This window comes from Globicephala melas, chromosome 9 (genome assembly GCF_963455315.2).
Source record: "Globicephala melas chromosome 9, mGloMel1.2, whole genome shotgun sequence".
NCBI lineage: Eukaryota > Metazoa > Chordata > Mammalia > Artiodactyla > Delphinidae > Globicephala > Globicephala melas.
Window position 1 is genome coordinate 90,878,538 of NC_083322.1, and position 22,940 is coordinate 90,901,477.

Genomic DNA, 22,940 nt, shown 5'->3' on the forward strand with positions numbered 1-22,940 from the left:
AGGACCTGAGGAGGTTGTGGGGACAGTGGTGGGAGAGGCTCCCCTGGGCCAGCCTTGGGCCCTGCCCTGAGTAATGGTAGAATTCCCTGTTACGGAGTCAAACTGTCTGCTTGCCCAGTGGTTTGAAAAGCCCTTACACAATAATGGCACATAGAAGAATACACATGTGAACTGAAATAACCCAAACCCAGAAAGGAAGCCCAGCTAGATCCTCAGCAGACACTTTTAGAGACAAGAGATGATGAAGGAAAGGTGACCCCTTTGTGGTGTCCTCTGTCACGAGCTCTTCCCATGGCCGCAGACGGCTGTTCTTCTACACACACAGAAGGAGATGATGACAAAGTAGACCAAGCTCTTGAGGAGGAGAAGGAGGTAGGTGTAGCAGGCACAGGTGTTCGTGAGCTGCAGCTGCAGGGAATCTAGGAGAAGACATCTTGGTTAGTTTCACCTGTTCTTTTGAGAGGCTAAAACACAGTGATGGGGGACGCATCACAGTCAGAAGTATCAATGAGATTCGTATGAGGGGTACAAATCAGGGAAATCTGCTGGTGTTCACAGTGGAGTGGTTGGGGGCTTAGTAAAGAGAACATTGCACAAAGTGGAATAAACATTTTAATCCAAATTCTCTGAAACTTTAGGATCTCATGCCTCAGTCACCTGTATTTTCTTTAACATCTCTCATGGTGGCTAGGATGTTATTAGGTAATGACACTTCCTCTCCTATCAAGTTTTCAAAGACATATATGATGTGAAGAAATAATTAACAACAGTGATGACGGGCCTGACTTGGCTACTGAATGGACCACAAGGCTGAGTCCGTTTCTGGGGAAATTTCCCTTTTCCCACGCTTCACCTTCATAGAGTCAGAATTCCAGAATCACCAGCACTTGGTGTGGAAAGGGATCTCAGGAGGTGATGTGCTCAGAACTCACTGCCCTCAGTCAGCTCAGGTGTTAGGTGAGTTCCAGGCCCCCTGATAGGGGGAATGAAAGAAGGATCAGCAGGGCCAGAGCCAGTGCTTCTAAATTCACTTAGAACCTTCATGTGGGGAGAAAGGACCACCAACTAGTACTGATTCTGTGCTAGCTAAATGGATACCCTATTCCACATATGTGACCTTATGTCTGCAATAACTGAGTAGGGTGTAATTGTTCCCTATGGGCGGATGATGACTGTATTGCTCAGAAAATGTAAGGAATTTACCCATATTCATGCAACTAGTAATGAAAGAACTGGGGTTAAAGTCCAGTCTGTGATAGCGGAAGCCCACGCTCTTACACCCCTGCCCACTCTGTCTCAGGGCTTTGACCTTGGGATTCTTGCTCTATATTTATATCTTAGAGGAGGGATAGAGAACTGAGTAAGCGCATGAGCCATTGATTCAAATGGGTTGGGTTGAATCCGCAGATAGAGCTGTGTGGCTTTGTACAAGGGACTTAATTAATTGTAGCTCACTGCCCTCATCTGTAAAGTGAGGGAAAAATATTGTATCACCTCCTAGGAGTATTAGAAGCAGTAAACAGGATATGTAGGCAAGACACAGCACAACACCTTGTGTATACGAAGTTCTCAGTTAGTGTCAGTTCATGTATTAGGTACTAGCAAGGGCTAAAACTTAAAAAAAAAAATCTACAAACAACTTGATACCACGTTTCCCTAGTCATTAGAAACACAAGCCACACAATTGGAGGAAATCCACTGTTGAAATAATTCGGACCCTATCACTGCACCCCCTAATTTAGAGTCACGTCACACCAAAACCGGCATTTACTGTGTTAAGGTGACTCCTAGGAAATGATGATAGATTTACTTAAACTATCACTCAGTCTATTTCTGCAGCATCCAGACATTCTGGTTTTTCTCCCTTAAACCAAGGAAGTTCAAAAGTTCAGTTTATCCAGAGGAAAAAAATGTGCTGCAGCCTGACATAAAGGCAAACCTAGACAAAAACTTACCACTTCCTTTTTTCACGCAGGCATGTGTAGTGACCTCTACAAGAAATAAGAGCAAGTATTAGTGAATTGTTTATATCCATTATTTGACAGTGTGCATCTCTGTGTGTGTCTCTGGATAGACAGACTGATAGAATCTGCCAAGAGAGGAGAGAATCATTAAAAATAAGATGCCTACAATCTGGGAATAGATGGTCTGGTTCAATGTAATTCAGTAGATCTAGTGCATATACTGTTTTCTGTATCTGAGGACGTTCAAGTTCATGAAGGGTACATTTTTGTTTTTCTTTATTACAACTGGAGGGTAATATCCAAGACCATCTTGGTTTCCTTCTGTGTTCGCATCTCCTACACCCCAAAGCGTTCAGGAAATACTGTCAAACGACAAATCGTCAGAAAAAGCGGCTGCTCTACATCTTCAGCGCCCATGAAGTTCAGCTGACATGAAGGGATGCTCCCCAAACGGATGCATCCAATCCCAGAATCTACAACAGAATCTCATGTTTGAAGGAGTCTGGCTTAGGTAAATTTCCCATCAAAAAAAAAAAGAAGTGAAACCTTTCCAGATCACACATACCCCCAGTATCCCCAACTCACGTATGTGATTTTCTGCAGTTGTGGAGTTTGTGGACGTCAGGATAACAATATAAATGAGGCTAATAGCTAGCGAGTGATTATTACTGTGCCAGGTACTTGCTTAAATACTTCATATGCACTATCTCCTTTAACTCCCCAGTGACACTGGAGTGAGTTGTATTTGGGGGTATTGCACGGTACAAAAGAGGAATAAAGATTAGAGGATAAGTCATATCAGTGATGACAGAGTGCATTCAAAGGATGGTCATGGGGGATTAAATGAGATAGAGTAGGTGGGAAGTACTTTGTAAAAAATAATCCATAGAAATAAAGAGAAATTAATCTATAGAGAGACAACATAATTCCACCATGGTGGACACTGAAAACATCTTCTTTTCCAGAGATCTTAATTATTCTTAACAAATGAAATATTTATTACAGGAGCTCAGCATTTCAGTTCAATTCTTTCCAGGATAGAGAGAGAGACCAAATCATATTTCTAGTTAATATGAAAACCTGAGGTGAAAGGTGTATTTATCTACAATGAAAAAAAAAGGCAAACATTCATACAAAAACAAAATTTCTTAAAAATAATAGACTGTTGGATGGAGGAAATCAGAGACACTGAGGTTGTTTGGTTTATCCTTTTTCTCCTACATTCATAAAAAAACAAAATTTCTTTAAAAAAATAATAGACTGTTGGATGGAGGAAATCAGAGACACAGAGGTTGTTTGGTTTATCCTTTTTCTCCTAGGTGTGTTTTTGTACATATGATATGGTTCTAGTTTATGATATGGTTCAGGGAGATCTTTAGTTGGTTTGCTCTAAAAAATGGCTTCGAGGTACAAGTATCCACTATTTTTCAAAAGTTTACGCCACTTCGCTTTTACGAAAGACCTACATTAGTACCTGTTTTTGCTAACAGAAAGAAATCTGAAGAGGATTTTCACTTTTACGAGAAAAGGTTAAAAGCAAAAATAGCATTTAATGTTTGTTTTGCAGCCAGCCATGATAGAGGCAGCGGGCGCTCCAGCAACAAGAACAGCATCGCCACGGGACTACACTCAGCATTTCAGCATCAAGCTGCCATAGCTCTGAACTGTTATCTGTGAGCATCTGTGCCTTATCTCCATTTACTTTGCGCATCTGTTAGCAAGATCTGTCTTAAGATGATTGCTTCTTCGCTTTATGCCTTTCATCTTAGGAAAGGTTTCATAGGAACAATCTACTTTCAGGTAGAGGGTAAACCTGTGTAGACTTTGGGGTAAATTCCAAGAAGGAAAATGTTAGTACACTCTTGTTAGATGTTAAAATATACTTAAGAACTGACATTAATATGTCTTAAAAACCTCTTTCTTTTCCTTTCAGTGAATTTATTTATTATAAGATAAATAAAAATCACTTATCACCATGCATTGATTGAGGTAAAAACAATAGCATAAAAAGTTTTCATCATAAAATTTGTGTGAATATCCTAAGTTCTCTTTCTCAATCAAGAACTTGGACCAGATTACTTTTATGAGCCTTCAAGATCACTTCACTGATTTGTGCTTCCATGTTATATTTTTATCTTTCATTAAGACAGCAAAAAGAACCACCAACAAAAACTTCTATGAAACAGCATTAGGAGTTTAGTGTAGAATGACATTGACAGAAATGCCCTCATTTGCTATGTTGCACTGAGAAGCCCATGGAAGACATTTATTTCAGAAATGGAGTGCCAAGTAAAACACATTATGAACTGGAACTTCTCTCCTTTATGATCGTCATCACCATGGAACTTATCATTTTGTTTTTCCCTGATCACTAGCAAAATCAAAACCTAATAAGACCTTTAAGCCCAAGGTTATGTTAAACTTACACTTTGCGTATTTGCTTCCCCTCTGTTTCTTAGCTGTAGAAATAGAAAATTAGGGTTGTTTTTGTAATCTTACTCTAGTTAGTTTGAGAAAAGCATATCAATAAATATGATGAATGCATGAATAAATACATCAGTGTTATGGTTTGGAAAGCAAGCATTTTCACTGACGTTATTTCATTTGCTCTTCATCGCAGCCCCAGGACAAAGCCAAGGCAAGTGCTCGGATGTAATTTGATCATTGGATGAACTCACGATCTGAGAAGATAAAAACTTGCTTCAGAAATTCAGACTGCTACACACCAAAATCTCTGCACAGTTTTGTTTTATGCTTGGTTGCCACTGCTTAAAAAGTTTTCCTAACCACAGAGAAAAGAAGTGATAACAAAATGGTTTCTTCTGATGGGCACTCTGGGTCCTTTGGTCTGTTAGGTGAACACTCAGGTCATTAAGTCCTGAGTCCAGTGAGTTACAGGACCACTGCCAGGGCCAAGGTACAGCCAGCCCTCTGCCCACACTGTGTGGATATGCACAACATCTGCATCAAAAGGTCTCCTTTGGGACATCATGCCTGAATCATGAGAGACCCTGAGTGATTAGGAAAAGTGTATATTCTCTTTACTGTACTGCATCCTCCTGGGACAGTAATTCACCCGAGAGTGTTCATCCACACATCCCTCCAGGCCCGGCACGTGCTAGGGCTGCAAGAAAAGTTTCTTGAGAGGCGTTTACCAATGGCAAGAAATACATTCATTATGTAAAATGGGAGTAAGTCTGTACACTTAAGGCTCACCCAATCTTCAATTACAAAATTTTAGCTTAAGTGGTACGTAAAACACAAACCTCAAAAACCTAAGACCATAATAAACATGCAGCAGTAATTATTCTACATTTTGTTGAGCCATGATCTGGCTTCCTCATACGAACACCATTTTGTCATTTAATAACTCATTATTTCTGGGTTATACTTTGAGTAAAGTAAGAGTGAAGTGAGAGGAACTCTGCTTGCTGAGTGGAACCTTCTTGAAAGATGTGTGATTGTTCTTATTTCCTGATCAAGTAAGGTCATCAAAAATGGAATCTCTCTTTGTGCATTTATTGTGTGCTAAACTGATAGGTACTTTGACATGCGTTGTTTCATTTAATCTATACAGCAACCCTAAAATACATCATTGTGACCTTTATATTTCAGATGATAAAACTGAGCTGAAAATGCTTCAGTAAATTTTTTTCTTTTTTATGCTTCAAAGCCAATACAATTTTAATTTTGTGGGGAAATAGCAGGACATTTATGCTACCATTAAATGTAACAACATTTAACAATTTATATTTGTTTTTCATTAATGCTTGATCGTCAATGTGGGGTATTTTCTTTGAAAAAAGAATTATGGGAGGTTATGTTTCTTTATAACCACATACCTTTGTTAATTGAAGGGAAAAGAATCTCTTGATCAATTCCTCTTTTATTATTCTCAATTGAAGGGAAAAGAATCTCTTGATCAATTCCTCTTTTATTATTCTCGTGTTTGACGATACATACGAGTTCATTATCCATTGACTTTTTAGTCACGGTCAGCCAGCTGAATTTCATGTATGTATCATTAGTCTTGATGATATTTCCCTGCTGGGATTCCAGAACTCTGTTGCCATTCTTTTCTTTCCAATAGACCTTAATGACATCAGGGAAAAACTTCTCGAGAAGGCAAAGATGTGTTCCAGCCTCATGGAGGTTTATTTCATCAATCGAAGGAAGAAATATAGTGGGCTTGGGAGACATGTCTCCATCAAGGCTTCTATCTGTAGGGGATAATGGAATAGAATTGAAAATTATTAGAGAAACATAAATATTGTGTGGTTTGGAACAACCTAGCTTATAGTAAAAGGCAGAAAAGCTTCCATTGAATTAGTTCTCATCATGGCCTTTCATCCACAGTAGATGTCTAGGTACTCATTATTGCTCTTATTTTCAATGGGAAGAGATGTTCAAGAGGTTATATAACCTGCCCAAAGTCACAGCTGTTCAGAAACAGAGGCTGGCTCGCACCTTGGCTTTGGTTCCTTCTCCACTTGCTAAGTTGGAATATGACTTAAAACTGCCCCATATCAATGCTTGGAACATTCAAGAACAAATTCATCTTCTTAAATCTCTTTTGTTCTATCATAGTGGAGCCTGTTTTAAGGGGGATGAGAGTGGGTGGTAGGGTTGGGGGAGAAGACCATGTAACTTTGATGGTCTCTCGACAGGTAAGAATCTTTAGTCACTTCTAAGCTATTTCCCTTTCCTATCCTGTGTTTTGTTAACACGCTCTCTTTGGCTGGTTAATACATTCTCATGTTCTGCATCTCTGTGGAACCTCATTCTTCATTTAACTGATTCTGGAATGCACCATATTTATCTTAATTCCTAAATAAATAAATGTCAGGAGGGGGTTATCATTTTAAAAACAATATACAGTTACTTGTATTAATGGGACTCTACCTCCATCTGTATCTGACAATCTATCAAGTTGAATTTTGAGCTTCAAATGTGGGTCCCATGCTCAGTTCTGAAGTGAAGAAGTTCTCCTTATTTTGAAGCTCAGTTCTGAAGTGAAGAAGTTCTCCTAATTTTGTACAACTTCTCAATGTCACATCTGAACCACTCCAGATTTTTGAGGAGGGCAATATTAAAGTTGCACCTCCAAAACACTGCCTTGAGTTTAGAAGTAAAACAGCAATACTTCCAATATTTCTGTTAAAATATATTATTTTTGGAAATGCTTTTATATTTACCTTACCAAGTAATGCACTTACAGAATTTTGTTCCACTTTAGAAAATGTTCATCTAGAACTCATTTTATTTTGGAATTTCATTTGAAGTTGAAGCATGACTAAGAAGGCACCATATTTTGACTTTTATTGTCTCCCCCCAAATTTGAGTCTACCCTGTTGGGCTGCTGAACTGTTTTCAAGCTCAAATATTTCTGTGTTTACTTCTGCTGAATAAAGAGTATATATAATTAGTGTAATGTTAAAAGTTATGGTTCCCGAGTTTTCTTGCAGACATAACGTCAAGATATGTACAAAACCATCACAGTTTGCAAAGGATGTCACTCGAATGCTGGAATGTTCTTGATTATACATTTATTGTTAATATAACAACTGAAATTATAAATGTTAGAACTCTTTCCAATTTGATCTTCAACTGAAACACTAATGCTTTACTGATATTGTCTTTTGACTAGTTTGGATTTAGTTTAATAATTCAATGGGCAATTTCTTAAGAAAAGAACTGGATTTCTCCATTGAGCAGAAAAGGAAAAATATTCTTGAGAATTTCTGCCTTTGTAGCCAAGTTCCTGATTTTTATCATAATCAGTAAGCAAACAATGTTGATTTTTTACTCATACTGTAAATATAGTTAGTTCACAGTGTGCTTATTTTAATTTTATACATCTCAATTTTAGCGCAAATAATATTTGATTGATTATAATAATGACACTAAAAATTTCTCCAACTGTATATGTACTTTGTTGATCTTGATTTACACGTTCTATTTTGTCTTGTCACATTTTTAATCAAATAACTAATTACAGCTAATTTATATTTAAATAAGAATTTCCAATTTATGACATTTCTAACTACATTTAATTGATTTTACATATCGATCATTTTCTGTATGAATTTAATTTTTTTCCTTATAAACATGAGTATGAAACTCAAACTTATTGCCTATAAATTTTAGAGGCAATAAATATTGGTGTTGAGATAATAGCAATTGAGATAAAGGATTAAGATTTATTTTCTTGTTCTATGTGCCTAAAGTGTTCATAATCTATGTTTACAAACACAGAACAACAGAAATGAAAAACAGACACATTTTAATCTCATTTTTCTTGCTAAGTGAGGAAAAATTCTGCTAAAGAGAAAAAAGTATGTCTAAATTCAATCTTTTTGTGTGAGTGGACAGTAAAATAACTTTTCATTTGAGCAGTTAGAAGTACAACTGTATTCACTGGAGAATATCTGTTCTGTTAATATTATAGGCTGCAAATAACTCTATACTGGACACAGTTCTCCTGGAATAAGTTGTAGATACACCTATCCAGCACCTATGATGAGTTAGCCAATGTGCAAAGTACTTTATTCACACTGTCTCATTCAATTCCAGCACAACCCCTGCTCGATACATACTGTTATCCCATTTATGGATTAGGAAACTGAGGCCAGAGAATCATCTCCAAGTTCACATAAGCAGTAAGTGATGGACCTGGAGCTCCAGCTCAGCCTGATGCCAAAGCCCAGGCTCCTTGACAACACCCTTTCACCATCAGAAAAGTAATACGTCAACTCACAAAACTTACCTGTAATAGCAAACTTCAGCCTTGGGTCAAACATTTTCATAATAATTACATACGTATGAGCACTTTGTATAAGTCCACATGGACACAAAACTAATTCCTATCACAGTATGTGCACAGTGTTATCTGTGCTGTCCTTTACTATACAGATTTGTTTAAAACCACTTCTAAGGTTTCTACATTTAAATACCATCACAGCCTTGTTTTTTCTAAAGATTCTTAACTATTACTCTAACTTCTTCTTCCCTCCCTCCAAAAACTTGAAAAAAATTGCATTCCTCTGATACCTACCTGTGACCACAAGTTTTGTCCCATCGCCGAAAATTTTTATGTAATAATTCCACAGTGATTCAACCCATATCAAAAACTTTAGACTAATTTAGCTTCTCTGATTTCTTCAAATCCTAGTGGAACTATAACAGCCTGCTATTCAAGAGACCAGGGCTCTGTTCCTGGTTCTTTTTGCTCTTAACAAGTTCTGTGTCTGAGCTAATCAGGTAAACTAAAGCCTTTATTTATTTGAAAACAATGATGTTAATGTAAATCAGTTCATCATCCCTACCAGTGCTGAAGTGAGACCAAAATAAAACAAGATCTGAAAAGCAATTTGATTAAAAATGCTACAGAAATGAGATTATAATTATTATTATTATCATTATCATTTTATTAGCAATTTGTGATGATTGTGTGGTCCAATATGACATTTTAATCTCATGGGACCAAATCATGCCCTCACCGCTAGAAATTCAGTATCTGGGGGTTGCAATTGGATCTGTGGCAATCAAGCAGGAAGGCTGATTCCCTGGTTTGCTGTGCTCTGATATATCTGGAAGTTTCAAAGCCTTCATCATAGGAAATGTGTCTTTTACACACCCAATTAATAGGCAGTATATCTTGTCTTATCCCCTGCATATCTATGGTTAAGAAAATCAAAGGGAACATTGGTTAAATATATGTAATCAGTATATGGGACTACTTAACTCGTGTTGTCCAAAACAAATGGCTTTTCCCCAATCAACAGCATAATCTATTGGCATTTGAAGTTTTACCAGAAATTTCAGCCTCAATCTGACTTCTCTCCAGCTCATGCTCAGAGTTCAGCTTGCAACTCCTGGCAGTGGACCTTCAAGGCAGGATGACTAGAGAAATGGCAGGATGCCTGGTCCTCAAATCCTATTATTGTCACCTTGGATCACGAAAACTTGCCTGACATTATCTGCTGAGGGTCACCATCCAAATGACATTAAATGTTATGGTGCCGTATCATCAATGCACTGGGAGTATAAACTGGGTTGGCTTAAAGACCATTTCTTCCATTTTATGGAACGGATATTGAAGTCAATGTCCATGCTTTACATCACTTTCCTCCTTCAAGACCCCTGCATTGAAGTCTTTTTCTAATTTTATGGTGGGAAAACATATCATATTTGAAAATTTGGTGTGCTTCATTTTATCAGTTAACAAAGGGTATGTATTCTACTACATGTTCCCCTACCTTCCTTTTTCTTTTTTTATTCACTTCTTTTTACTGAGATATAACTGACACATAACTCTCCTACTTTTGAGCATAAAATCTTACCCTGTGCTTCTTGCTAGATTATCAGAGGCCTTTTTCATTCTGCTTCCCTTAGTGCCTTTGATCTTCTATTCTTATTTCCTGCTCTGCCTCTATATATGTTTGCTCTGTTAGGTCTTCTCAAATAGATTTTGCAAACAAGCAGTTTAAATGAGTGACAAATAGTTTCTGCATTATAGGTTGCTTGTTTTTCTGCCCTAGGGGTTCATAATTAGTAAGATCTAACTCCAGGATGATATGAGGTATGGTAAAATATGTTTACTAATCCTAGTTCTGTGATATAGAAGCAAAACATGCAGGATTCAAACAGACCGAGGGTGCCAGAACATAAGGTGAGGCTTTCTTTCTCAAAATTATCCCTCACAAAACAAGGGGCTGCCTATGTGTCAGTGCCTGTGCAACCATTCATATTAAAAGACCCTCTTCTAATACTCTGCTCTGATCAAAAAGTACTACCTGGACAAGATATCAACTTGAAAGGAACTCAGTTAAAGCTGGTTTGGGAGTATTAATATTACCTGGTAAAAATTATTTGGGATTGAAGTCTCTACAGTTTGTGCTTACCTTGCACATGTATAGAATAACAGAATAAATTTTACAAATGCTTTCCTTTTATTTTATAAGTGGGTAATTATTTCTTTGAATGAAATACCCACTGGCATCATCATATGGGGATCAAAAAACAAACAGACCCTGAGATGACTTAGTAAGTTGCTCTAAGGTAGATGTTTTAGGTGCCTGTTTAGGGTCTGAACAAAATTTTTAATGAAATGTGTGGGCAAAAAGCAATATTTCTCAACTGGTTTTGTATTGACATAATTTTTAACTTTCAGGTGTAATCCAAATAAGAAATTAAATACTACAATTGAATATTTGACTTTTGTCTATATCTCTATAAGCTTATATGTTCAAGTTGCAAAAAAAAATATTTAAAAAACCCCACTTTTTTTACTTCCAGATATTTCTACTGCAAGATGAGAGAGCACCTTATATTCAGGTTAATAATATTTGAGGTAATGCTTATTACATTTTACCACTTTTACCACTTTTTAGTAACAATTGGTCATAGAAACTGAGAGAATTTTTAAGTACCGACCATTTGTTCTAAAATGACCTAAGACTAGATGGTAATTAATACATTTAGCTGCACTCCTGATTTCATAAAGAATTCCAATGAGTAAATGAGTAACAATTTAAATTCTGGAGAGGAATTGATCTTTTTATCATAGACCACGTCCCAACATTTGTGGTAGGTAATTTTCATTTTTCATTTTGTTTAATCCTCACAACATCTACTCGAGATGGTTGTTGCACAGATGGAATAAGTGAGTAGAAATATATCAAACTGTTAACAGTGATGTGTCTATAAAAATTTTTAATTTTTCTTTATTTTGGTATTTTTCAATTTTTTCCCGCAATGGGCATGCATTATTTGCATAATTTTTTAAAGCACTAACCAGTGAATCAAATTTTATTTGCTAAAGGATCATCATACAGAAAGTGACAGAATCAAAGTCCATATTTTTCCCTGCACTACACACTACTAAAAATCATTTTTCAGGACACTTATGAGTTGTATCTGGGTCACCTTTATTTAATTTGATTGCTATACTTTTCATTGAATAGACTCAGTTGAAAAAGGGAGACCGGAATGTTGCTTTTCAATTTACAAATTCATTTGTTCATATGATCACCACCACTAAAGAGATCAAAATATATAATTCTTTCATTTTTTTCAATGCTTTATCAACTTTGTGAAAATTTTTTAAAACTTTCATTTCCGTGGATCTCATAGGGTAGGAACATACTTGAGAGATGTTCCCCCCTCATCCAGGCAAAATTTCACCTTTAAGGCAAATGAAGAGGGAATAAATTTACTGGATTGAATTTAGAAAAAAAAAAAATCCACCTTAAGACATGCTTGAATATGGTCGCAAAGTTAAATATCTTGCTACTTGATACTAATCATTCTCTAACTAAATGACAAGTTGAACAATATTTGTCCAATTTTTCCATCGGTTATTTCTGGAATCAAATGAAAAAACCACCTAAGAGTCTTTGAAATTTTCCAAGACCCAATGAACCTAATGTATCCACCACTGAGGGACTCACACTTGGTCTAACTGGCTAACTCTTGTCAATGTCCTCTGTACTAGGTCAGCAGAGAAGGAGCCAGGCAGACGCCAAGGACCTGGATGGAGTCACCGACCTCTCCAGAGACCCCACCCTGATTCGTGACCAAACAGGGATCAAATCCAAGAATTCTGGGCCAACACCAGCACTGCAGTGTGCAGTGCCTGTATTGCTTGCCTCCCTTCCCTACCTTACTACAGAATTTAAAGAATATTTACCTGTAACAATGAGCTGTGTTCCAGAACCAAACACTTTGACGCTCTTGCCATGTGTTAGCCCACTATCTAAAAAGCCTTTGTAGAAAGCTCCCTCTCGGCCTGCTTTAAAATTGTGCCCATAGTTTTTCAATATTTGTGTAAATATATTTTAAAAATGGCCCTGCTAACAATAAACAAAGGTGGAACTCAAGCAAAAGTGCATTAGGTACGAACGTGGTCAAGAATTGAAAAATTGAACCTGCTCTTATTGGGCATCTTGGGTTACATCTGCTCCCATCTCACCTCACGTACACTGGAGAGTATGATTCCATCTTTTCTCACCATTTTGCCTAAATCTTCTAAATATCCTCCCTTAAAGGGTTTTCATGTATAAAATCAGTTCATGCTTAGGGTATACAGTTAATGTTTCTTTAATTTCCAAAGTTGAACTAGGAATAATGTATTTGATTATTTAATAAATGTCTATTCATTACCTTTTATAGCTATTTTGTGATATATATGTATTGAGAGGTAGGTATCTGGGTTAATTCTAAAGTAACTTCTTTCCAGAATCCAATTCTCATTCAGTAGACCAGATGAGTTGCGGCAGAGTGTGAATTTTTAATGATGGCCTCTTAAGCTATTCATTGCTGAAAGACTGCTCCTTTCTACCTGAAAATAACCTTATGGTTTCAAGGGCATTGAAATAAAATCCTCCGCTGCTCATCAGAGAATCCTATTCAGTTTGGTATTTCTCAAGCATTTGGTACCACCTTTCCTGCACTATTTTAAAAAATTTTTATTTAATATTGGAGTATAATTGATTAAAAATGTTATGTGAGTTTCAGGTGTACAGCAAAGTGATTCAGTTACACATATACATGTATCTATTCTTTCTCAAATTCTTTTCCCATTTATGTTGTTACAGAATATTGAGCAGAATATAGGTCCTTGTTGGTTATCTATTTTAAATAGAATAGTGTGTATTTGGTATTTTTCGCTCCCATCATGTCTGGAGAAGCAGTTCTAAGTTATGCAATTTAGTATAAATGCTATAATTCTTTTACCAGATTCAATATTTTTAGCAAATTTGATGCCAATACAGAAGGAAAATTGAGTGAAATGGTGTCAAAATGAATTGCCATTCTATAAAGATACTCTAAGAATTATATTTTGAGTATTTAATAATTGGATATTCAGTATGACTTACATGATCTTTTCTGGGAGGAGCAAGGTCCTTTCGGTGCCATGATTAGAAGCAGGAGCATTATTTTCACACATGAGTATTAATACAAATTATGAGCTATTACTAATTAGGTAGTCAATTACAAAATCCTTTTTAAAGGCCAGAATACAAAAGATTAAATATTCAGAATATAAAAACATGACGTTTAACATCACATAATGGTCCAGACCCTGCACTTTGGAATCAACAAGTCGCTATTGGGTCCCAAATTTTGCCACAGTAACTAGTCATGTGCCTTTAGGCAAGTAACTGAACTTCTCTAAACCTCAGTTTCCTTATCTATGAAATGGGAAGAAGAGGATTCCTGTTGAGGAAGGAAATAAGGCACTGAAACTACTTATCTTGGCGTCTGGTCCTCAGTAAACAGTAGGTGATATTATTATTCCCTTTAATGGGATGGTTGTGGCCACTTCATCAAAATCTTCCAGTAAACAAAGTATATGGATTTTATAGGTATTACATCAATTAAGAAAGGAAACAAGCTCATCAATGCAAGACCTCCTACCTCTCTGGCAGCCACGGACCAAAGAATATGGGGCTCAATCAAGCCAGAATCTAGAAGACTTTTCCACTAGACTGGAAGCTGTTTGAGTGTTGGGACCTGTCCTATCTGTGTCTTGTTCACCCTTTTATATCCAGCATCCAGCACAGAAAGTGTCCTCAATAAATGTTTGCTGAGAGAAGGAGCAAATGAGAATATACAACCATGCAGACCCTTTTCATGGACTTTGGAGCTGAGATGGCTCACTGAGCTCAAAAATCCCATGAAACTGGTCCACATCCAGGCAATGTAACAAGAGTTGTAACTGCATGAATTTCAGCTGATCTCAGCCTATGTCTGAGAAGCTAGAGTAACAAGAAGTGGGATTTATCGATGTTCTATAGTCATTTACTATAAGAATTTTTTTGCACTGCTGTTAAGGATGAGATGAAAACCAATAATGTCATTTTTTCAGGTTATTGGGAGAAAGGAGCAATATGTTTATCTCAAACTATAGAGAAGAGGTAAATATTGTCTCTCATTTAAAAGCCCATCCATAGCATTTCCCTGGTGGCACAGTGGTTAAGAATCTGCCTGCCAATGTAAGGGACACGAATTTGATCCCTGGCCCGGGAAGATCCCACATACCTCAGAGCTACTGAGCCCGTGTGCCACAGTTACTGAGCCCACGTGTCACAACTACTGAAGCTGTGTGCCTAGAGCCCGTGCTCCGCAACAAGAGAAGCCACCGCAATGAGTAGCCTGTGCACCGCAACGCAGAGTAGCCCCTGCTCACTGCAACTAGAGAAAGCCCACACAAGCTACAGAGACCCAACACAGCCAAAAATAAAGACACAAAGAAAAAATAAAAATTTTTTAAAAATCTATTAAAAAATAGCCCATCTATAAGAAAAGCATTTTGAACCAATAACTTACAGCAACGGATTACAGACATGGTCCTCAAAATACTTTAATTTCTACCCTGAGTCTATTCTTTTTTGGATAAAAAGTTGAACTTCTAAAAGTAGAATTTGAACTACTAACAAGCAGGGAAAAGCCATTTACAAGAGAGTTTTGTTTCCATATACAGTGACCAGTAGCTGCAAAATTGCTGTTCAGATGCTGAGGACAAGAATGTGGCAGTCAGATAAGGGGGAACCCTAAATTGTTTTGTTTTGTTTTTTCTAAAAAGCAACTATGAATTTTTCACTATGAAGTTAAAATAGAGAAAAGCTACTTACCAGGGAGAGTTACTATGAGCTTAGTTCCTCTTCCAAATATCTTGATCCAACCTGAGCTATCACAATGGTTAGAGCGCCTACAAAAATCTCAGCCTTCTCCTAGCTTCATGACGTGACCAGCAGTTAAAAAACTTTGTAGAGTCAATTTGATCTTCCAGTTCTTTCGAACGTCCCTGAACGTAGGTTTCATGGCATCTGATAGTTTGTAGATTTTCCTCAAATCAACTGACCCAAATGTCTGTTTTCCTCCGAGTCATAAACTTTAAAAAGCACGGATAGAAAATGAAAAGGATAAAAGCAGGAAAAGAAGAGTTCAGCACCAACTGGTCAACCAACTGCTTTTCTAAATTACCAGGAAAAGTATTCAGAGGATTAAGGCTTTTTTTTATTTCCAGGTGTTCGGTTGTGTTGAAACTGCTGAGTTTGCATCAAAGAAAGTCTCTTTTGTTCTCACAAACACCAGGGCTTCTCCATTAGTGATTAGGGAATGCATTTCTGAAAGGAGGAAATGCTTCAGTAACTGAAAATGCAAATATGCCAACACAAATATACTGAGCACTGTGAACAAAGTTCTTCTTTTCTCCTAAACCGCTTTTACCATTGGGCCACATGATTTTTAAAAAGGCAGTGTCAAATGAGAAAATAAGTCCTGTGATGACTTATTATTTTTCGTGGGATGAAAGAAGAAATTTGTAGCATTCTGTCTCTTTGAAATAATAGATTCCTTATTTAAACTAAACCTTAAAAACTAAGCCTAGTTCTCTGATAAGTTGAAAGATGTCATCTTGGGATGCTGTCCTGTAATGTTATGTCACTCAATATGGATCAGAGGGAAAAGAAATTGCCAGAAGCAGCTGAGTGCTCCTCTGAATACAGATGAGCTGTCCAACTGCCAGGACCCGGACAGGATAGGGCCTGAGTATCCCCATGTCCACTCCAGATCCACTTGGTTCCGGCCTCAGTCCTGTGAGCAATCATTGCCTCTGCCCTGACAATGAAAGTAAGAGGAAGCCACGGTGGGCTACTGTTCATTCACAGCAGCTCAGAACCCCCAACACAATGGGGGAAGACCTGAATGAAAATCACGTTTAGAAAGGGATTTTTAACTGAAAATTCAAAGATATTATTACTTGGAGCTGTCAAACACCCTTTGCACCCATTGTAGACATAAATGATGCCCACTCAATTCCTTTCTGATAGTTTTTCCTCTGTTTTACCTTATTCCAAGAAAATGAGGAGAGTTATAAGGTATTTTAGGAGTTGTCTATATTTCAAGATCCATGAAGGTAGTAAAATACAAAAAAGTAAAGAGTTACAAAATCCTTTATTAAATTACAAAAACTAGATGAGTATAATATTTTACTAAAGGGCATAAAGTAAAACCTGAATAAACAGATATATACCATATTTGTAAAGGAAAAAACTCAAGATCATAAAGATGCTAACCTTTCCTAAAAGCATGTATGTAAATTGACCTCAATTCCAACCAGAATTATGATAACATTTTATTTTTTGTTCTTTGTTGTAAAATGTCGGGGTGGACTAGATAAGTTGATTTTAAATTCTAATGGGAAGAATAAATATGAGATAATTGAAAAATATTTTTAAAAACAATGGTGAAGAGACATTTAGCATAGAAGATTTTATCACTTATTACAAAGCTACTGACATAGTAGGATAAAGGTGTAAGAATAGTGAAACTTATATAACACAGAAATCCTCCAGAAGGTGGTCCAAGTGTACGCTGATATTAAAATGTGATCTGGTATATATATTTTTTAATTTATTGTTTTTGGCTGCGTTGGGTCTTCGTTGCTGCGCACAGGCTTTTCTCTGATTGTGGCGAGCAGGGGCTACTCTTCGTTGCGGTGCACGGGCTTCTCACTGCGGTGGCTTCTCTTGTTGCGGAGCATGGGCTCTAGGCGCGTGGGTTTCAGTAGTTGTGGCGCACGGGCTCTAGAGCGTGGACTCTAGAGCGCAGGCTCAGTAATTGTGGCTCACGGGCTTAGTTGCTCCGCGGTATGTGGGATCTTCCCGGACCAGGGCCTGAACCCGTGTCCCCTGCAATGGCAGGCGGATTCCCAACCACTGCGCCACCAGGGAAGCCCCAGTGATCTGGTATTTTTTAATAATAGGGAAATAATAGATTATTTTTAAAAAAGCTTTGGACTATTGATTACCCTGTTGGAAAAAGCAAAAATAGCTCTCTACCTCATACCATATAAATTGAGTTCCAAGTAGATAAATATCCAAGTGAAAAAGAATCTAGAGATGTGAGCCGGAAAGAAGTAGGGGACTAATTGGGTCTGTTGTGTAGGGGAGCTTGGAAAGGGAAGAGGATTAAGAAGCACCTTTACTTAATACTTAATGTTTCAGAGGAGAAAGTTGGAGAATGTTTAGTTTTTTCCAGTATTTTCAAATAAACTTTTTTTTTTTTTTTTTTTTGCGGTACGCGGGCCTCTCACTGTTGTGGCCTCTCCCATTGCGGAGCACAGGCTCCGGACGCGCAGGCTCAGCGGCCATGGCTCACGGGCCCAGCCGCTCCGCGGCATGTGGGATCTTCCCAGACCGGGGCACGAACCCGTGTCCCCTGCATCGGCAGGTGGACTCTCAACCACTGCGCCACCAGGGAAGCCCCATATTCTCTTATTTTTGAATGTGACCATTAAATGGGATCCTTAGAGATGCTGTGTCCTCGTAGTGCCTTAATATACCTTAAAAACAAAAGCCATTGTTATTTCCTAATATATAATGAGTGCATCCTCAGTATGGATCATAAAGAAATACAAACAGAAGAGAAGACAATTGTTTTTTGTCCCATCGCTCAGAGACAATTACTTGGTAACAGTTGGTACATTCGCTTACAGATTAATTTCTGTTCATTTAAAAAATTTGTTTCACATAGATATGATGATATCGTATATTTAAGGTTGTGCTTTGTCTTTATTACTTAATATGATACCATGAACATTTTTCTACTCTGTAAGTACTTCTTTGCAGTATTCTGACTCTTAGCAAGATTCCCTGGTTCACCACCACGTTGACTCAGATCGCTTAGGGTCCCACAGATTCTATTCTTTTTACATAGCCAGTCCACAAAACAGGAGAGCATAACAGGAAATCCATTACACAATTCATCACTCATTTTTTTTTTTAAATAAAGATCGTTTTGTGATCTCAGATTAACATCTTTATTCTTTTTTAAAAAATTTTTATTTATTTATTTTTGCTGTGTTGGGTCTTCGTTGCTGTGCAAGGGCTTTCTCTAGTTGCGGCAAGCTGGGGCCACTCTTCATTGCGGTGCGCGGGCCTCTCACTATCACGGCCTTTCTTGTTGCGGAGCACAGGCTCCAGACGCGCAGGCTCAGTAGTTGTGGCTCACGGGCCCAGTTACTCCGCGGCATGTGGGATCCTCCCAGACCAGGGCTCGAACCCGTGTCCCCTGCATCGGCAGGCAGATTCTCAACCACTGCGCCACCAGGGAAGCCCCATCACTCAGTTTTGAACCCTTGTTATGCTCCCTGTAGCGACCTAGTGTCATCTGCCTTGCCTTTCATGTTTCCTTTCCTTACTGCCTGCACCTCCCAAATAAACTACTTATACTCATATCCCAAGTCATCTATTCTGGGGAACCCAAACTAAGATAGGTAGGTATTGATGGAAGACATGTTCACATACTGAGGTATGGGGAAGTCATTCTTGTTTATACCTCATTTGGCTTGAACTTTGTGCTAACTAGAACAGCCTGTCTTATGGCCTGTCAAACATATATTGCACATTCGCTTTAACCATTCAAGGGAAAAAAAAGAATGCATTACCAGATTATTTAGGATGTCCACTTTGAAGATACAAATGAATGCCCTTCCCTTCCTATGAGGTCAATGCTTGTACTCCTTTGAAGATGAGATTGATTTCCTTTCCAGACACCGAGGTCAAGCTGAGTCGCCATGTACATACTGATCTGTCTCTCTGAGACCTTGATGAAGTGTGCCCTTGTCATGTTCGATGTCTGTCCTTTGTTCTGACAGAAACAAAACTGTTTGAGGCATCCCAAATGGAGCCGGGTTCCATTGTGGATGTGTTTTCCGGCACGTTCCTGCATTACGGGGAACTTGAATTTTCTGAAGTGTATCAAACTCAAGGACACGACAAGCCCTTTCAAAAACAGTACCTGCTCGTAGCTGCCAGCTCAGAGTCACCCTTCACACCTTGCCGACTCTAATCCTAATTACTGACAGAAAAGCTGTGGTCCTTGAATCTGTGTCTCCTAGGCTGTCTTCAGGTTAGCTCAAGTAAAAAATTTTTTTTCTCTTCCTATTAAAGATGACTTATGAATGATTTGCATTGACAGACAGTTGTGTCCCTTTACTAAAGGCCACAGCTCCTGGCAGGTGACCTCTCTTTCTTTTTTTTCTTTTGGCCACGCCTCACTGCTTGTGGAATCTTTTTTCCCCAACCAGGGATTGAACCCGGGCCCTCGGCAGTGAGAGCACTGAGTCCTAACCACAGGAACGCCAGGGAATTCCCAAAGTGACCTCTCAATACAGATACCCTCCCTGTTGTCATAGCAGTTCCGTGTCCCTAAAGGTCTAAAAGGAGAGTGACTTCATGCTGCCGTGCCAAAGCTGAAGGACAGAGGCTACACAGCCCACAAAACTGAAAATCATTACTCTTTGGTCCTCACAGAAAATGTCTGCCAACTCCTATTTTAGTGCAATTAAAAATAACATTTAGGGCTTCCCTGGTGGTGCAGTGGTTGAGAGTCCGCCTGCCGATGCAGGGGACACGGGTTCGTGCCCCGGTCCGGGAGGATCCCACATGCCGCGGAGCGGCTGGGCCCGTGAGCCATGGCCGCTGAGCCTGCGTGTCTGGAGCCTGTGCTCCGCAACGGGAGAGGCCACAACAGTGAGAGGCCCGCGTACTGCAAAAAAAAAAAAAAAAAAAAAACATTTAAAGGATTACTGTTTACCTTCATTTATTATACTCATAATGCATATCATTTCTTTATGGAAATTCAAATTTTTGACCTATACCATATTTTTATGCCTGAATAACTTCTTTTAACATCTCTTAAGAGTAGGTGGGCTGGCAATGAAACCCCTCAATTTCTGTTTTGTCTGAGAATTCTTCAATTCTCCTTGACTTTCGAAGGATATTTTTGCTGAGATGTCAGTTTTCCCTTCCAATATTTTAAAGATTTTTGTCCACTGTCTTCTTGTTTGCATGCTTTCTGAAGAAAGTCTACTATTTTTTCCCCATCTGGCTGCAGGCTTCCTCCCCCATTCGGTAACTATTACCACAAAAGAAATCACATCTCCATGCCTGTGTTTCATCACCTGTAAAATGTGAATCATGACAGCACTGATGTCAACGGATTGTCCCAAACATGAGAAAAATTAGACCTAAAGGATTTAGAACGGTGTCTGAGAGAGAGCAGCAGCCTGAATAAATGGACTCTGTGGTGCTCTGCAGGTTCACAGCAGAATCCCGGGGAAAAGGATCCTGACAGGAGTCTCCACCTTGTTGTGTGATCACCTAATGCCCCTGGGGGTCAGAGGCCTGTGCAAAAGGAAGTGCCCTGGTCGGGCTGTCACACAAACCCTGAGTGAGGAGTTAACAGTGACCCCCTTCCTGCAAGGGAGGGCAAGAGCCCCATCCCACATTCACCCCAAATATGTAGGGAGCAACCAAACTCTGAACTTATTCAGGATGGCCTGAGAGAGTTGAAGTAGCATGGGATTTGGAGGTTCAAAAAGTCATTTTGGGGCTTCCCTGATGGCGCAGTGGTTAAGAATCTGCCTGCCAATGCAGGGGACACGGGTTCGAGCCCTGGTCTGGGAGGATCCCACATGCCGCGGAGCAACTAGGCCCGTGAGCCACAACTACTGAGCCTGCGCGTCTGGAGCCTGTGCTCCGCAACAAGAGAGGCCGAGATAGTGAGAGGCCCACGTACTGCGATGAAGAGGGGCCCCCGCTTACCACAAGTAGAGAAAGCCCTCGCACAGAAACGAAGACCCAACACAGCAAAAATAAATTAATTAATTAATGTCAGATGCAGGCTTGAAAAAAAAAAAAGTCATTTTATCTCGCTAAGCCTCAAATTATTAGTATTGAAGTGGAAAAAGTGAGAATTACGTTGCAACAGTGTTGTGACATTGATATAAGATGTAATACCACCAGCGTGTTTTCTGGCAATGGGTGATTTCCTCTTTGAGGATAAGCCATGTAACTTTCAAGTAATCTCTGGATAGTAAAAAAAAATATCACATGCGACTCGCTCTCTTTAACGGGAGACTTAGGCGGGGCTCTCAGCTGTGCAGCCTCAGTAGTTGCTGGTATTGAGGATGTGGGTAGGCACAGAGCTGGAGATGGTTCTTGTGTGTGTTACCCAAAAAACTCTAACACTGTGGACATAAACCCACCAGGCACAGTAGTACGTGGCCTCATCTTCTTTCTCTAAGAACCTTATGTTCAAGGTAGAAGTGGAGGTGCGGACGTCTTTTCTGGCCTCAATCTTGTTTTTCTTCCCTCCTAAGTTTTTTGGAGCAGGGGCTGTTACGACGTATACTAGATGTTCCATACCCTGATTTGGTTTATGCCGGTACCAGTGGATGTATTTGTTGCTAAAGTCTTGAGAGGATACCTTGCAAGATATAACTACACTCTTATCTCTTACTCCAGTAACTGATATTTCATGTTGCTCCGACTTTAATTGCCCAAGGCCAACTGCAAGCAAAGAAGAGAAATTCCCATAAACAAATGACATGTAAAGAGGCAACGATAAAGACCTTCTTCAGTCTCTCCTGTAGACTGAAATGATTCGGAGGCAACTCACAAGCCCAGAGGGAGGAGAAGAGGATCGCTTCCGGGAGTGCCATCCCGTCCCCAGACTGGCTCCCTGGGAGGAGGTAAGAAATTGAGGGCTCTGTTGGCAGGAAGTCTCAGGCCAGTGGCAGGAGAGCCGGGCTGGATCTCGTGTCTCGGAAGAAGCGATGGATCAGGTCAGGTGGTTCTCTAGGGTTCTTCATGACCTGCTACGGATATGAGCAGTTCTGGTTTCGTGGGGTTTTCCTGCCCCTGAGTGCTGGGCAGGCGGGCTAAGTAGGCTCACGATCTGGAAAGAAAACCCTGAGACGAATGCGTATACCTGGGGGTGGAGCAGTTCCCACAGCCACTCCCCTCATCCCCCTGAAATTCCATGCTGTAGTAACATTGCTACAGAAATTGTACATATGTAACGTTGCTACAGAAATATCCCTACTGTGTTCTTTCCCTATGTCTATCTTTCTGTAACTGGCTGGTGAGCCAGGACTCAGGTATGAAAACTAACCTTTATTTT

The 22,940-nt window shown here is 39.1% G+C and overlaps 1 protein-coding gene across 1 annotated transcript; it reads right to left on the reverse strand.

The window, feature by feature from the left end:
- Nucleotides 1-12: 12 nt before the first annotated feature.
- TARP (TCR gamma alternate reading frame protein) lies at nt 13-22,529 on the reverse strand. The gene is made up of 7 exons (XM_070046264.1): nt 22,437-22,529; nt 22,020-22,327; nt 19,998-20,001; nt 15,602-15,652; nt 5,807-6,184; nt 1,956-1,991; nt 13-419 (listed from the first exon to the last, which is right to left on the reverse strand). Exons 1-7 carry the CDS (start codon nt 22,477-22,479, stop codon nt 277-279), a joined length of 963 nt encoding a protein of 320 aa, XP_069902365.1. The 5' UTR covers nt 22,480-22,529; the 3' UTR covers nt 13-276.
- Between the last annotated feature and the right edge of the window lie 411 nt (nt 22,530-22,940).

Bases quoted from the DNA above. Each gene is read 5' to 3' on its own strand.
- TARP (XM_070046264.1), bottom strand. From the start codon at position 22,479: ATGGCACTCCCGGAAGCGATCCTCTTCTCCTCCCTCTGGGCTT. The intron at 22,328-22,436 runs GTGAGTTGCCTC...CTTTGCTTGCAG, and splicing joins CTTCTCCTCCCTCTGGGCTT to TTGGCCTTGGGCAATTAAAG. The intron at 420-1,955 runs GTAAGTTTTTGT...GTCTTCTCCTAG, and splicing joins CTGCGTGAAAAAAGGAAGTG to ATTCCCTGCAGCTGCAGCTC.